The sequence below is a fragment of the Thermobia domestica genome, chromosome 5 (genome assembly GCF_964235325.1).
Source record: "Thermobia domestica chromosome 5, izTheDome1.hap1.1, whole genome shotgun sequence".
In the NCBI taxonomy this organism is placed as follows: domain Eukaryota; kingdom Metazoa; phylum Arthropoda; class Insecta; order Zygentoma; family Lepismatidae; genus Thermobia; species Thermobia domestica.
Window position 1 is genome coordinate 100,306,565 of NC_137458.1, and position 17,542 is coordinate 100,324,106.

General features: G+C 35.8%; 1 protein-coding gene across 1 annotated transcript; it reads right to left on the bottom strand.

Moving 5' to 3' along the window:
• Nucleotides 1-6,252: 6,252 nt before the first annotated feature.
• Nucleotides 6,253-6,738, bottom strand: LOC145685183 (uncharacterized). The gene has a single exon (XM_081757539.1). It carries the CDS (start codon nucleotides 6,736-6,738, stop codon nucleotides 6,253-6,255), a length of 486 nt encoding a protein of 161 aa, XP_081613665.1.
• Between the last annotated feature and the right edge of the window lie 10,804 nt (nucleotides 6,739-17,542).

A 17,542-nucleotide genomic window follows, 5' to 3' on the forward strand; every position in this document is an offset into this window, starting at 1 on the left:
ATGCAGAGTGTTAACAATAAGCCACCTTTGATGTACCGACAACTAATATTTAATGAAATATGGGAGGAGGTATAAATTGCCTAGGCAATAATTACCCCCGTGTTGAGTATTATTGAGTGTGTTAACAATAAGCTATCTTTAATGTACCGACAACTAGTTTTAAATGAAATATGTTAGGGAGGTATAAATTGCCTAGTCAATAATTACCCCCCTGTAGAGTGTTATGCAGAGTGTTAACAATAAGCCACCTTTAATGTACCGCAAAATAGTATTTAATGAAATATTTTAGAGTCGTATAAATTGCCTTGGCAATAATTATCCCCCTGCAGAGTATTATGCAATGTGTTAACAATAAGCTACCTTTGATGTACCGACAATGTGTATTTAATGAAATATGGTAGAGGTATGGATTGCCTAGGCAATAATTACCCCCATGTAGAGTATTATGTAGTGCGTTAACAATAAGCCACCTTTGAAGTACCGACAACTAATATTTAATGAAATATTGTAGGGAGGTATAAATTGCATAGGTAATAATTCCACCTGTAGAGTATTATGTAGTGTGTTAACAATAAGCCACATTTCTTGTACCGACAATGTGTATTTAATGAAATATGGTAGGGAGGTATAAATTGCTTAGGCAATAATTACCCCCTATAGAGTATTATGTATTGTGTTAACAACAAGCCACCTTTCATGAGCCAACAACTAGGATTTAATGAAATATGGTAGGGAGGTAAAAGTTGCCTAGGCAATAATTACCCCTTGTAGAGTATTATGTAGTGTGTTAACAATAAGCCACCTTTGATGTACCGACAAGTAATATTTAATGAAATATGGGAGGGGGTATAAATTGCCTACGCAATAATTAGCCCCGGTAGAGTATTATGTAGTGTGTTAACAATAAGCCACCTTTCATGTACTGACAACTAATATTTTATGCAATATTGGAAGGGGGTATATATTCCCTAGGCAATAATTACCCCCTGTGGAGTATTATTTAGTGTTTTAACAATAAGCTACCTTGGATGTACCGACAATGTGTATTTCATGAAATATGTGAGTGGGTATAAATTGCTTAGGTAATAATTATCCCCTGTGGAGCACTATGTTGTGTGTTAACAATAAGCCACATTTGATGTACCGACAACTAATATTTAACGAAATATGGGATGGGGGTATAAATTGCCTAGGCAATAATTACCCCCCTGTTGAGTATTATGCAGTTTGTTAACAATAAGCTACCTTTGATGTACCGACAACTAGTATTTAATGAAATGTGGGAGGGTGGTATAAATTGCCTAGGCAATAATTTTACCCCTGGTGAGTATTATGCAGTGTGTTAACAATAAGACACCTTTGATGTACCGGCAACTTGTATTTAATGAAAAATGGGAGGGGCGTGTAAATTGCCTAGGCAATAATTACCCCCCTGCTGAGTATTATGCAATGTGTTAACAATAAGCCACCTTTCATGTAGCCAAAATGTGTATTTAATGAAATATGGAAGGGATGTATAAATTGCCTATGCAATAATTGCACCCTTGTAGACTATTATGTAGTGTGTTAACAATAAGCCACCTCTGATGAGCCGACAACTTGTATTTAATGAAATATGGTAGGGAGGTATAAATTGCCTAGGCAATAATTACGACCCTGTAGAGTATTATGTAGTGTGTTAACAATAAGCTACCTGTTGGGAATCACTTGGTGCGGTTCATTTTTAGGTGATACCCCGGAAGATGTTGTGAGTGAAAGTGTTAAAAGTTAGTGTATATATTGTATAAACAAAAGAAGATCGTAATTAAGATTAGAACGATGGTTTAAAAAATCAAAAGGGTAACGAGGTGATTGTTTATATGTGTATTTAGTTGATGACTGAAATGAGCCAGATGTGGCTGAAATTGTTTGTATGTTCAAGAAGTATTACAGCCTAGTGTGGCTATTGATATTTTAAGTGTTGTATAGCCAGGTGTGGCTTACATTACTGAAATGGTTTTCAGAATACAGGAAGGTTCCTGTTTAGTGGATGTAGTGGTATAAGTGAAGTAAAGATAGATCGGGAAAGAAAGTGGTATAGTCATTGATTTGTAAAACCTATTAGTTTAAGAAGTTAATTAAAGTAAATACCTTTGCACTAACTAATATTCTAACAACGTATCAAATGGCAAAGTCGAACTTCAAAGAATCTACGGCTAAAGATATGTTACAGCAATTGAAAAGTCGAAGTCAAAAAGAGCTTTATGTATGGCTGCTGAACGAGTTCAGGAAACGGGACCTAATAATTTGTCAATTACAGTCAGAAATTAAGGAGTTGAAAGCTAATCAAAATCAACTTAGCTACACATTGAGGGGCCTAGGTAAACCAAGAGGGTTGAATCAACGAAATAAAGATTCGTCGTCATTTCGCTCTCCGAGTCAGACAAACGAAGGTCCAAATAGGTGCAAAAGATGCAGGAAATCACATATAACAGAACAGTGTCCAGCTTATGGAAAGTGTTGTTTCAGCTGCACTGGGTTGCACCATTTTGCAAGAGCTTGCATATTAAGATCTGGACGGACAGAAAAGAAATATTTGAAAGTGGAAGACTTCCTAGAAAGTAACAGCAAGTCAAGAAGTGAAAATACTAAAACAGCTGATGTTAGAACAGAAGGTTTAGAATTAAAAAAAGTGGATGACGCTAATCAGGTTTTAAATATAGGGACAATGTTTCTACAATCGGCTGAAGCCAGTCAAGAATGTAGTCAAACAAGAGAAAATGGTTCACCAAATTCAAACATAGCAGCAGACCATGCCGTAGGAAGGTTTATTAGGGCAGAAAATGGAGGAGTCACTAGCAGAATCTTAAATAAGGCTGACAGATCTAGAATATATAGACAAAAGGAAGGAGGACAAAAACCTCAAAATACCAGACAGTGTAAACCAAACGAGAAGAAAGAGGAGCAGATCTTGAACCAAAAGCAGGAAGTGTTACAGTGTATGTTTATGGAGTTCATGTCTAGGGATCAGAATATGCAGGCGATCAGTGACAAGATTTTGGAAATGGAACAACGGATGAGAAGATTGGAATGCAAAGGAACAAGAAAGAAAGTTAATGAGAGATAGTAACCCAAAATCTTGATAGTGAAGTTGGTGCAGTTCATTTTTATGTGTACCCGGGAGGATGTTGGGAATCACTTGGTGCGGTTCATTTTTAGGTGATACCCCGGAAGATGTTGTGAGTGAAAGTGTTAAAAGTTAGTGAATATATTGTATAAACCAAAGAAGAACGTAATTAAGATTATAACGATGGTTTAAAAAATAAAAAGGGTAACGAGGTGATTGTTTATATGTGTATTTAGTTGATGACTGAAATGAGCCAGATGTGGCTGAAATTGTTTGTATGTTCAAGAAGTATTACTTCCTAGTGTGGCTATTGATATTTTAAGTGTTGTATAGCCAGGTGTGGCTTACAATACTGAAATGGTTTTCAGAATACAGGAAGGTTCCTGTTTAGTGGATGTAGTGGTATAAGTGAAGTAAAGATAGATCGGGAAAGAAAGTGGTATAGTCATTGATTTGTAAAACCTATTAGTTTAAGAAGTTAATTAAAGTAAATACCTTTGCACTAACTAATATTCTAACAACGTATCACTACCTTGGATGTACCGACAATGTTTATTTAATGAAATATCGGAGGAGGTATAAATTACCTAGGGAATAATTACCCCCCTGTAGAGTATTATGTAGTGTGTTAACAATAAGCAACCTTTGATGTACCGACAAAAAGTATTTTATGAAAGATTGTAGGGAGGTATAAATTGCCTAGGCAATAATTAAACCCCTGTTGAGTATTATGTAGTGTGTTAACAATAAGCCACTTTTGATGTACCGACAGCTAATTTTTAATGAAATATGGAAGGGGAGTATAAATTGCCTAAGCAATAATTACCCCCTTTAGAGTATTATGTAGTGTGTTAACAATAAGCCAACTTTGATGTACCGACAATGTGTATTTAATGAAATATGGTAGGGATGTATAAATTGCCTAGGCAATAATTACCCCCTGTAGAATATTATGTAGTGTGTTAACAATAAGCCACCTTTGATGTACCGACAATTTGTATTTAATGAAAAATATGTGAGGGGGTATAAATTGCCTAGGCAATAATTACCCCCGTTTCGAATATTGTGTAGTGTGTTAACAATAAGCTACCATGGATGTACCGACAATGTGTATTTAATGAAATATGGGAGGGGGTTTAAAGTGCCTAGGCAATAATTACCCCCCTGTAGAATATTATGTAGTGTGTTAACAATAAGCCACTTTTGATTTACCGACAATGTGTATTTAATGAAATATGCTAGGGAGGTATAAATATCATAGGCAATAATTCCCCCTGTAGAGTATTATGTAGTGTGTTAACAATAAGCCACCTTTGATGTACCGACAATGTGTATTTAATGAAATATCGTAGGGAGGTATAAATTGCCTAACAGTAATAACCCCCCTGTTGAGTATTATGCAGTGTGTTAACAATAAGCCACCTTTGATATACCGACAACTAGTATTTAATGAGATATCGTAGATACGTATAAATTGCCTAGGCAATAATTATCCCCCAGCTGAGTATTATGCAATCTGTTAACAATATGCTACCTCTGATGTACCGACAACGTGTATTTAATGAAATATGGTGGGGAGGTATAAATTGCCTAGGCAATAATTACCCCCCTGTTCAGTATTATGTAGTGTGTTAAGAATAATCCACCTTTGATGTACCGACAATGTGTATTTAATGAAATATGGTAGGGAGGTATAAATTGCTTAGGCAATAATTACCCCCTGTAGAGTATTATTTAGTGTTTTAACAATAAGCCACCTTTGATGAGCCGAAAACTAGTATTTAATGAGATATCGTAGATACGTATAAATTGCCTAGGCAATAATTATCCCCTGCTGAGTATTATGCAATGTGTTAACAATATGCTACCTCTGATGTACCGACAATGTGTATTTAATGAAATATGGTGGGGAGGTATAAATTGCCTAGGCAATAATTACCCCCCTGTTCAGTATTATGTAGTATGTTAAGAATAATCCATCTTTGATGTACCGACAATGTGTATTTAATGAAATATGGTAGGGAGGTATAAATTGCTTAGCCAATAATTACACCCTGTAGAGTATTATTTAGTGTGTTAACAATAAGTCATCTTTGATGAGCCGACAACTAGTATTTAACGAGATATCGTAGATACGTATAAATTGCCTAAGCAATAATTATCCCCCTGCTGAGTATTGTGCAATGTGTTAACAATATGCTACCTTGGATGTACCGTCAACTAATATTTAATGAAATATGGTAGGGAGGTAGAAATTGCCTAGGCAATAATTACCCCCCTGTAGAGTATTATGCAGTGTGTTAACAATAAGCCACCTTTGATGTACCTCAAAGTAGTATTTAATGAAATATTTTTGAGACGTATAAATTGCCTAGGTAATAATTATCCCCTGCTGAGTATTATGCAATGTGTTAACAATGAGCCACCTTTGATGTACCGACAATGTGTATTTAATGAAGTATGGAAGGGAGGTATAAATTGCTTATTCAATAATTACTCCCTGTAGAGTATTATTTGGTGTGTTCACAATAAGTCACCTTTGATGAGCCGACAACTAGTATTTAATGAGATATCGTAGATACGTATAAATTGCCTAGGCAATAATTATCCCCCTGCCGAGTATTATGCAATCTGTTAACACGTTGACTGCCGCGTCGGGCACGTGTGCCCGATTCTAAGAAATCCCTACCCGCCGCGTCGGTCACTGGTGACCGACAAAACAATGGTTTCTTTATTTATTTCAACAATAGAACTGAATTGCTGCACAAACTTTAAATTTGCTTCTGAGTACACACAATGGATTGTAGAAGAAAGTGCACTACTAAACTTTTCCCCCAATTACTATTTTTGCTTTCAAGAACACAATAAATTTCGGAGCGAGATATTTATATTTTCCATACATTATTCAATAAACAAATATTGTTTTACATATTGTAATATATATCTGAAGCAATATTGTGTTACATAGTGCTTACATAAGATAGAAATAACATATATAATGCTTACATAAAATATAAATAATATTTTTATGTGAAATTCGTAGAAAATGTTACATACAGTAAATTGTTTAGTATCAAATTTTGTTTTATATATTGCAAATTGTGTCTTACATTATGAATGTTTGTAAACTTAACATAAACATTTATTTACATGGAAAGATCTCTGTGACATTTGTTGAAGCACTTCAAACAAAGCGTTGGTTCACCTTCACATCCTGTGCAGTAGGTAACTACTTCCTTCGTACGATTTGCTGCCAACTTCCTTGACATCACTGTAGTATTCTCTTTGTAACAGTTTTTACAGTATTTTCTTGTTTGTTTTGCTTTTCCTTGTCGTCTTCTTAATTCGTGTCGAAATCTTCTGGGCCTGCACATTGGAATTGCTTTTTCTGCTGGTTGAATGTTTTGAGTGACCAGGTAACGGATTACTGATTTTCTGAATTCCACAACTTTTATATTATCTCCAGTAACTTCTTTGTACAAAATCAGGGCATTCACCATTGATGTAGAAAGTAGTAATTCGAAGGCCAGCTTGCGGTACCATTTCAAAGCTTTTCTTAGAGGAGATGAATACGCCGCCATTTGATCTGACATATCTACAGATGATTTTGCTTTGTTATATTCCACTATCATCTTAGGTTTCTCGATTTGTCCGCATCTGCGCTGCACATTTACAACTTCATCTGAATGTTTGGTCGACAGAACTAGAACCTTTCTTTTATCATTCCATTTTAACACCGTTATTCCTCTTTCATTTTGATTAGCTACAACTTCATTTCTTTTGAGATTCTTGTTTACAATATCTTGTTTACAACAATAAGCTACCTTTGATGTACCGACAACTAGTATTTAATGAAATATGGGAAGGTGGTATAAATTGCCTAGGCAATAATTTTACCCCTGGTGAGTATTATGCAGTGTGTTAACAATAAGCCACCTTTGATGTACCGGCAACTAGTATTTCATGAAATATGGGAGTGGGTATAAATTGCTTAGGTAATAATTATTCCCTGTACAGTACTATGTTGTGTGTTAACAATAAGCCACCTTTGATGTACCGACAATGTGTACTTAATGAAATATGGTAGGGGGTATAAATTGCCTAGGCAATAATTACCCCCCTGTAGAGTATTAAGTAGTGTGTTAACAATAAGCCACCTTTGATGTACCGACAACTAATATTTAATTAAATATGGGAGGGGGGTATAAATTCCCTAGGCAATAATTACCCCCCTGTGGAGCATTATGTAGTTTGTTAACAATAAGCCACCTTTGATGTACCCACAATGTGTATTGAATGAAATATGGGAGGAGGTATAAATTGCCTAGGCAATAATTACCCCCTGTAGAATATTATGTAATGTTTTAACAATAAGCCACCTTTGATGTACCGCCAACTAATATTTAATGAAATATGGTAGGAAGGTATAAATTGCCTAGGCAATAATTCCCCCCTGTAGAGCATTATGTAGTGTGTTAACAACAAGCCACCTTTGATGTACCGACAATGTGTGTTTAATGAAATATCGTAGGGAGGTATAAATTGCCTAGGCAATAATTACCCCCCTGTAGAGTATTATGCAGTGTGTTAACAATAAGCCACCTTTGATGTACCTCAAAGTAGTACTTAATGAATAATTTTTGAGACGTATAAATTGCCTTGGCAATAATTATCCCCCTGCTGAGTATTATGCAATGTGTTAACAATAAGCTACCTTTGATGTACCGACAATGTGTATTTAATGAAGTATGGAAGGGAGGTATAAACTGCCTAGGCAATAATTACCCCTTGTAGAGTATTATGTAGGGTTTTAACAACAAGCCACATTTGATGAGCCGACAACTAGTATTTAATGAAATATTGAAGGGAGGCAAAAATTGCCTAGGCAATAATTACCCCCCTGTAGAGTATTATGTAGTTTGTTAATAATAAGCTACCTTGGATGTACCGACAATGTGTATTTAATGAAATATGAGAGGGGGTATAAATTCCCTAGGCAATAATTACCCCCATGTTGAGTATTATGCAGTGTGTTAGCAATAAGCTTCCTTTGATGTACCGACAACTAGTATTTAATGAAATATAATACTGAGGTATAAATTGCCTAGGCAATAATTATCCCCCTGCTGAGTATTATGCAATGTGTTAACAATAAGCTACCTTTGATGTACCGACAATGTGTATTTAATGAAGTATGGAAGGGAGGTATAAACTGCCTAGGCAATAATTACCCCTTGTAGAGTATTATGTAGGGTTTTAACAACAAGCCACATTTGATGAGCCGACAACTAGTATTTAATGAAATATTGAAGGGAGGCAAAAATTGCCTAGGCAATAATTACCCCCCTGTAGAGTATTATGTAGTTTGTTAATAATAAGCTACCTTGGATGTACCGACAATGTGTATTTAATGAAATATGAGAGGGGGTATAAATTCCCTAGGCAATAATTACCCCCATGTTGAGTATTATGCAGTGTGTTAGCAATAAGCTTCCTTTGATGTACCGACAACTAGTATTTAATGAAATATAATACTGAGGTATAAATTGCCTAGGCAATAATTACCCCACTGTAGAGTATTATGTAGTGTGTTAACAATAAGCCACCTTTCATGTACCGACAACTAGTATTTAATGAAATATCGTAGGGAGGTGTAAATTGCCTAGGCAATAATCACCCCCCGCTGAGTATTATGCAATGTGTTAATAGCAAGCCACCTTTGACGTACCGACAATGTGTATTTAATGAAATGTCGTAGGGAGATATAAATTCCCTAGGCAATAATTACCCCCCTTTGAGTATTATGTAGTGTGTTAACAATGAGCAACCTTTGATGTACCGACAATGTGTATTTAATGAAATTTGGCAGGGGGTATAAATTCCCCAGGCAATAATCACCCCCCTGTTGAGTATTATGCAGTGTGTTAGCAATAAGCTACCTTTGATGTACCGACAACTAGTATTTAATGAAATATAGTACTGAGGTATAAATTGCCTAGGCAATAGTAACCCCACTGTAGAGTATTATGTAGTGTGTTAACAATAAGCCACCTTTGATGTACCGACAACTAGTATTTAATGAAATATCGTAGGGAGGTGTAAATTGCCTAGGCAATAATCACCCCCTGCTGAGTATTATGCAATGTGTTAACAGCAAGCCACCTTTGATGTACAGACAATGTGTATTTAATGAAATGTCGTAGGGAGATATAAATTGCCTAGGCAATAATTACCCCCCTTTGAGTATTATGTAGTGTGTTAACAATGAGCAAACTTTGATGTACCGACAATGTGTATTTAATGAAATTTAGGAGGGGGTATAAATTCCCTAGGCAATAATCACCCCCCTGTTGAGTATTATGCAGTGTGTTAGCAATAAGCTACCTTTGATGTACCGACAACTAGTATTAAATGAAATATAGTACTGAAGTATAAATTGCCTAGGCAATAGTTACCCCACTGTAGAGTATTATGTAGTGTGTTAACAATAAGCCACCTTTGATGTACCGACAACTAGTATTTAATGAAATATCGTAGGGAGGTGTAAATTGCCTAGGCAATAATCACCCCCTGCTGAGTATTATGCAATGTGTTAATAGCAAGCCACCTTTGATGTACCGACAATGTGTGATTAATGAAATGTCGTAGGGAGATATAAATTGCCTAGGCAATAATTACCCCCCTTTGAGTATTATGTAGTGTGTTAACAATGAGAAACCTTTGATGTACCGACAATGTGTATTTAATGAAATTTGGGAGGGGGTATATATTCCCTAGGCAATAATTACCCCCCTGTTTAGTATTATGCAGTGTGTTAGCAATAAGCTACTTTTGATGTACCGACAACTAGTATTTAATGAAATATAGTACTGAGGTATAAATTGCCTAGGCAATAATTACCCCACTGTAGAGTATTATGTAGTGTGTTAACAATAAGCCACCTTTGATGTACCGACAACTAGTATTTCATGAAATATGCGAGGGGGTATAAATTGCCTAGCCAATAGTTACTCCCCTGCTAAGTATTATGCAAAGTGTTAACAATAAGCCACCATTGATGTACCGACAATGTGTATTTAATGAAATATGGTAGGGAGATATAAATTGCTTAGGCAATAGTTACCCACCTGTAGATAATTGTGCAGTGTGTTAACAGTAAACCACCCTTGATAAGCCGACAATGTGTATTTAATGAAGTATGGTAGGGATGTATAACTTGCATAGGCAATATTTACCCCCGTGTAGAGTATTATGTACTGTGTTAGCAATAAGCTACCTTTGATGTACAGACAAGTAGTATTTAATGAAATATGGGGGGTATGACTTGCCTTGGCAATAATTACCCCACTGTAGAGTATTATGTAGTGTGTTAACAATATGCCTCCTTTGATGTAACGACAACTAATATTTAATGAAATATGGTAGGGAGGTATAAATTGCCTAGGCAATAATTCCCCCCTGTAGAGCATTATGTAGTGTGTTAACAGCAAGCCACCTTTGATGTACCGACAATGTGTGTTTAATGAAATATCGTAGGGAGGTATATATTGCCTAGGCAATAACTACCCCCCTGTAGAGTATTATGCAGTGTGTTAACAATAAGCCACCTTTGATGTACCGCAAAGTAGTATTTAATGAAATATTTTTGAGAAGAATAAATTGCTTTAGCAATAATTATCCCCCTGCTGTGTATTATGCAATGTGTTAACAATAAGCTACCTTTGATGTACCGACAATGTGTATTTAATGAAGTATGGTAGGGAGTTATAAACTGCCTAGGCAATAATTAACCCCCTGTAGAGTATTTTGTATTGTGTTAACAATAAGCCAGCTTTGATGTACCGACAACTAGTATTTAATGAAATATCGTAGGCAGGTATAAATTGCCTAGGCAATAATTATCCCCTGTAGAGTATTATGTAGTGTGTTAACAACAAGCCATATTTGATGAGCCGATAACTAGTATTTAATGAAATATGGGAGATTGTGTAAATTGCCTGGGCAATAATTTCCCCCTGTAGAGCATTATGTAGTGTGTTAACAATGAGCCACCTTTGATGTACCAACAACTAATATTTAATGAAATATGAGAGGGGTATAAATTGCTTAGGTAATAATTACCCCCTGTGGAGTATTATGTTGTGTGTTAACAATAAGCCACTTTTGATGTACAGACAAGTAATATTTAATGTAATGTGGGAGGTGGGTATAAATTGCCTAGGCAATAATTACCCAAATGTGTATTATTATGTACTGTGTTAACATAAAGCTACCTTGGATGTACCGACAATGTGTATTTAATGAAATATGGGAGGGGGTATAATTTGCCTAGGGAATAATCACCCCCTGTAGAGTATTATGTAGTGTGTTAGCAATAATCTACCTTTGATGTACCGACCACTAGTATTTAATGAAATATTGGAGGGGGTATAAATTGCCTAGGCAATAATTTCCCCCCTGTTGAGTATTATGCAGTGTGTTAACAATAAGCCACATTTCATGTACCGACAATGTCTATTTAATGAAATTTGGGAGGGGGTATAAATTCCATAGGCAATAATTACCCCCCTGTTGTGTATTATGCAGTGTGTTAGCAATAAGCTACCTTTGATGTACCGACAACTAGTATTTAATTAAACATAGTACTGAGGTATAAATTGCCTAAGCAATAATTACCCCACTGTAGAGTATTATGTAGTGTGTTAACAATAAGCCACCTTTGATGTACCGACAACTAGTATTTAATGAAATATCGTAGAGAGGTGTAAATTACCTAGGCAATAATTACCCCCCAGTAGAGTATTATGTAGTGTGTTAACAATAAGCAACCTTTGATGTACCGACAACTAGTATTTAATGAAATATGGAAGGGGGTATAAATTCGCTACGCAATAGTTACCCCCCTGTGGAATATTATGTAGTGTGTTAAAATAAGCAACCTTTGATGTTCCGACAATGTGTATTTAATGAAATATGTTAGGGAGGCATAAAATTGCCTAGGCAATAATTACCCGCTGTTGAGTGTTATGTAGTGTGTTAAGAAAAAGCCACCTTTCATGTACTGACAACTAGTATTTAATGAAATATGGAATGGGGGTATAAATTGCCTAGGCAATAATTACCCCCTGGTGAGTATCAAGTACTGTGTTAACAATAAGCCACCTTTGATGTACCGACAACTAGTATTTAATGAAATATCGTAGGGAGGTGTAAATTGCCTAAGCAATAATTACCCCCCGCTGAGTATTATGCAATGTGTTAATAGTAAGCCATCTTTGATGTACCGACAATGTGTATTTAATGAAACGTCGTAGGGAGATATAAATTGCCTAGGCAATAATTACCCCCACCGCTTTGAGTATTATGTAGTGTGTTGACAATGAGCAACCTTTGATGTACCGACAACCAGTATTTAATGAAATATGGGAGGGGGTATAAATTGCCTAGCCAATAGTTACTCCCCTGCTGAGTATTATGCAATGTGTTAACAATAAGCCACCATTGATGTACCGACAATGTGTATTTAATGAGATATGGTAGGGAGGTATAAATTGCATAGGCAATAATTTACCCCCTGTAGAGTATTGGGTAGTGTGTTAGCAATAAGCTACCTTTGATGTACAGACAACTAGTATTTAATGAAATATGGGGGGTATAACTTGCCTAGGCAATAATTACCCCCCTGTAGAGTATTGTGTAGTGTGTTAACAATAAGCCACCTTTGATGTACCGACAATGTGCATTTAATGAAATATGGGAGGGGGTATAAATTGCCTAGGCAATAATTACCCCCTGTGGAGTATTATGTAGTGTGTTAAGAAAAAGCCACCTTTGATAAACAGACAACTAGTATTTAATGAAATACTGGAGGGGGGTATAAATTGCCTAGGTATTAATTACCACCTGTAGAGTATTATGTAGTGTGTTAACAATAAGCCACATTTGATGAGCCGACAACTAGTATTTAATGAAATATGGAAGGGAGGTAAAAATTGCCTAGGCAATAATTACCCCCTGTAGAGTATTATCTAGTGTGTTAACAATAACCCACCTTTGATGTACGGACAACTATTATTTAATGAAATATGGGAGAGGGTATAAATTGCCTAGGCAATAATTACCCTCCTGTAGAGTATTATGTAGTGTGTTAACAATAACCCACCTTTGACGTAAGGACAACTAGTATTTAATGAAATATGGGAGAGGGTATAAATTGCCTAGGCAATAATTACCCCAATGTAGAGTATTATGTAGTGTGTTAACAATAAGCCACCTTTGATGTACCAACAACTAATATTTAATGAAATATGGGAGGGGTATATATTGCTTAGGTAATAATTACCCCCTGTTGAGTATAATTTTTTGTGTTAACAATAAGCCACTTTTGATGTACCGACAACTAATATTTAATGAAATGTGGGAGGTGGGTATAAATTGCCTAGGCAATAATTACCCCCATGTGGATTATTATGTACTGTGTTAACAATAAGCTACCTTGGATGTACCGACAATGTGTATTTAATGAAATATGGGAGGGGGTATAATTTGCCTAAGGAATAATTACCCCCCTGTAAAGTATTATGTAGTGTGTTAACAATAAGCTACCTTGGATGTACCGACAATGTGTATTAATGAAATATGGCAGGGTAGGTATAAATTGTCTAAGCAATAATTACCCCTGGTGAGTATCAAGTAGTGTGTTAACAATAAGCCCCCTTTGTGTACTGACAACTAATATTGAATTAAATATGTGAGGGGAGCAAAAATTGCCTAGGCAATACTTACCCCCCTGTAGAGTATTATATTGTGTGTTAACATTAAGCCATCTTTGATGTACCGACAACTAATATTTAATTAAATATGTGAGGGGAGCAAAAATTGCCTAGGCAATACTTATCCCCCTGTAGAGTATTATATTGTGTGTTAACAATAAGCCACCTTTGATGTACCGACAATGTGTATTTAATGAAATATGGTATTGAGGTATAAATTGCCTAGGCAATAATTACCCCCTGTAGAGTATTATGTAATGTGTTAACAATAAGCCACCTTTGATGTACAAACAATGTGCATTTAATGAAATATGGGAGGGGTTATAAATTGCCTAGGCAATAATTACCCCCTGTAGAGTATTATCTAGTGTGTTAACAATAACCCACCTTTGATGTACGGACAACTAGTATTTAATGAAATATGGGAGAGGGTATAAATTGCCTAGGCAATAATTACCCACTGTAGAGTATTATGTAGTGTGTTAACAATAAGCCACATTTGATGTACCGAAAACTAGTATTTAATGAAATATCGTAGGGAGGTGTAAATTGCCTAGGCAATAATCACCCCCTGCTGAGTGTTATGCAATGTGTTAATAGCAAGCCACCTTTGATGTACCGACAATGTGTATTTAATGAAATGTCGTAGGGAGATATAAATTGCTTAGGAAATAATTACCCCCCTTTGAGTATTATGTAGTGTGTTAACAATGAGCAACCTTTGATGTACCGACAATGTGTATTTAATGAAAATTGGGAGGGGGTATAAATTCCCTAGGCAATAATTACCCCCTGTCTAGTATTATGCAGTGTGTTAGCAATAAGCTACTTTTGATGTACCGACAACTAGTATTTAATGAAATATAGTACTGAGGTATAAATTGCCTAGGCAATAATTACCCCACTGTAGAGTATTATGTAGTGTGTTAACAATAAGCCACCTTTGATGTGCCGACAACTAGTATTTAATGAAATATGGGAGGGGGTATAAATTGCCTAGCCAATAGTTACTCCCCTGCTAAGTATTATGCAAAGTGTTAACAATAAGCCACCATTGATGTACCGACAATGTGTATTTAATGAAATATGGTAGGGAGATATAAATTGCTTAGGCAATAGTTACCCACCTGTAGATAATTGTGCAGTGTGTTAACAGTAAACCACCCTTGATAAGCCGACAATGTGTATTTAATGAAGTATGGTAGGGATGTATAACTTGTATAGGCAATAATTACCCCCGTGTAGAGTATTATGTACTGTGTTAGCAATAAGCTACCTTTGATGTACAGACAAGAAGTATTTAATGAAACATGGGGGTTATGACTTGCCTTGGCAATAATTACCCCACTGTAGAGTATTATGTAGTGTGTTAACAATATGCCTCCTTTGATGTAACGACAACTAATATTTAATGAAATATGGTAGGGAGGTATAAATTGCCTAGGCAATAATTCCACCCTGTAGAGCATTATGTAGTGTGTTAACAGCAAGCCACCTTTGATATACCGACAATGTGTGTTTAATGAAATATCGTAGGGAGGTATATATTGCCTAGGCAATAACTACCCCCCTGTAGAGTATTATGCAGTGTGTTAACAATAAGCCACCTTTGATGTACCGCAAAGTAGTATTTAATGAAATATTTTTGAGAAGAATAAATTGCTTTAGCAATAATTTTCCCCCTGCTGTGTATTATGCAATGTGTTAACAATAAGCTACCTTTGATGTACCGACAATGTGTATTTAATGAAGTATGGTAGGGAGTTATAAACTGCCTAAGCAATAATTAACCCCCTGTAGAGTATTTTGTATTGTGTTAACAATAAGCCACCTTTGATGTACCGACAACTAGTATTTAATGAAACATCGTAGGCAGGTATAAATTGCCTAGGCAATAATTATCCCCTGTAGAGTATTATGTAGTGTGTTAACAACAAGCCATATTTGATGAGCCGATAACTAGTATTTAATGAAATATGGGAGATTGTGTAAATTGCCTGGGCAATAATTTCCCCCCTGTAGAGCATTATGTAGTGTGTTAACAATGAGCCACCTTTGATGTACCAACATCTAATATTTAATGAAATATGAGAGGGGTATAAATTGCTTAGGTAATAATTACCCCCTGTGGAGTATTATGTTGTGTGTTAACAATAAGCCACTTTTGATGTACAGACAAGTAATATTTAATGTAATGTGGGAGGTGGGTATAAATTGCCTAGGCAATAATTACCCCCATGTGGATTATTATGTACTGTGTTAACAATAAGCTACCTTGGATGTACCGACAATGTGTATTTAATGAAATATAGGAGCGGGTATAATTTGCCCAAGGAATAATTACCCCCCTGTAAAGTATTATGTAGTGTGTTAACAATAAACTACCTTGGATATACCGACAATGTGTATTAATGATATATGGCAGGGTAGGTATAAATTGTCTAAGCAATAATTACCCCTGGTGAGTATCAAGTAGTGTGTTAACAATAAGCCCCCTTTGTGTACTGACAACTAATATTCAATTAAATATGTGAGGGGAGCAAAAATTGCCTAGGCAATACTTACCTCCCTGTAGAGTATTATATTGTGTGTTAACAATAAGCCACCTTTGATGTACCGACAACTAATATTTAATTAAATATGTGAAGGGAGCAAAAATTGCCTAGGCAATACTTACCCCCCTGTAGAGTATTATATTGTGTGTTAACAATAAGCCACCTTTGATGTACCGACAATGTGTATTTAATGAAATATGGTAGGGAGGTATAAATTGCCTAGGCAATAATTACCCCCTGTAGAGTGTTATGTAGTGTGTTAACAATAAGCCACCTTTGATGTACAAACAATGTGTATTTAATGAAATATGGGAGAGGTTATAAATTGCCTAGGCAAAAATTACCCCCCTGTGGAGTATTATGTAGTGTGTTAACAATAAGCTACCTTGGATGTACGGACAATGTGTATTTAATGAAATATGGGATTGGGGTATAAATTGACTAGGCAATAATCACCCCCTGTAGAATATTATGTAGTGTTTTAACAATAAGCCACCTCTGATGTACCGAAAACTAATATTTAATGAAATAAGGTAGGGAGGTATAAATTCCCTAGGCAATAATTTCCCCCTGTAGAGCATCATGTAGTGTGTTAACAACAAGCCACCTTTGATGTACCGACAATGTGTGTTTAATGAAATGTAGCGAGGTATAAATTGCCTAGGCAATAATTACCCCCTGTAGAATATTATGCAGTGTGTTAACAATAAACCATCTTTGATGTACCGCAAAATAGTATGTAATGTAATATTTTAGAGACGTATAAATTGCCTTGGTAATAGTTATCCCCCTGCTGAGTTTTATGCAATGTGTTAACAATGAGCTACCTGTGATGTACCGAAAATGTGTTTTTAATGAAGTATGGTAGGGAGGTAAAAACTGCCTAGGCATTAATTACCCCCCGGTAGAGTATTATGTAGTGTGTTAACAATATGCCACTTTTGATGTACCGACAACTAATATTTAATGAAATATCGTAGGGAGGTATAAATTGCCTAAGCAATAATTACCCCCTGTAGAGTATTATGTAGTGTTAACAAAAGGCCACATTTGATGAGCCGACAACTAGTATTTAATGAAATATGGAAGAGGGTAAATATTGCCTAGGC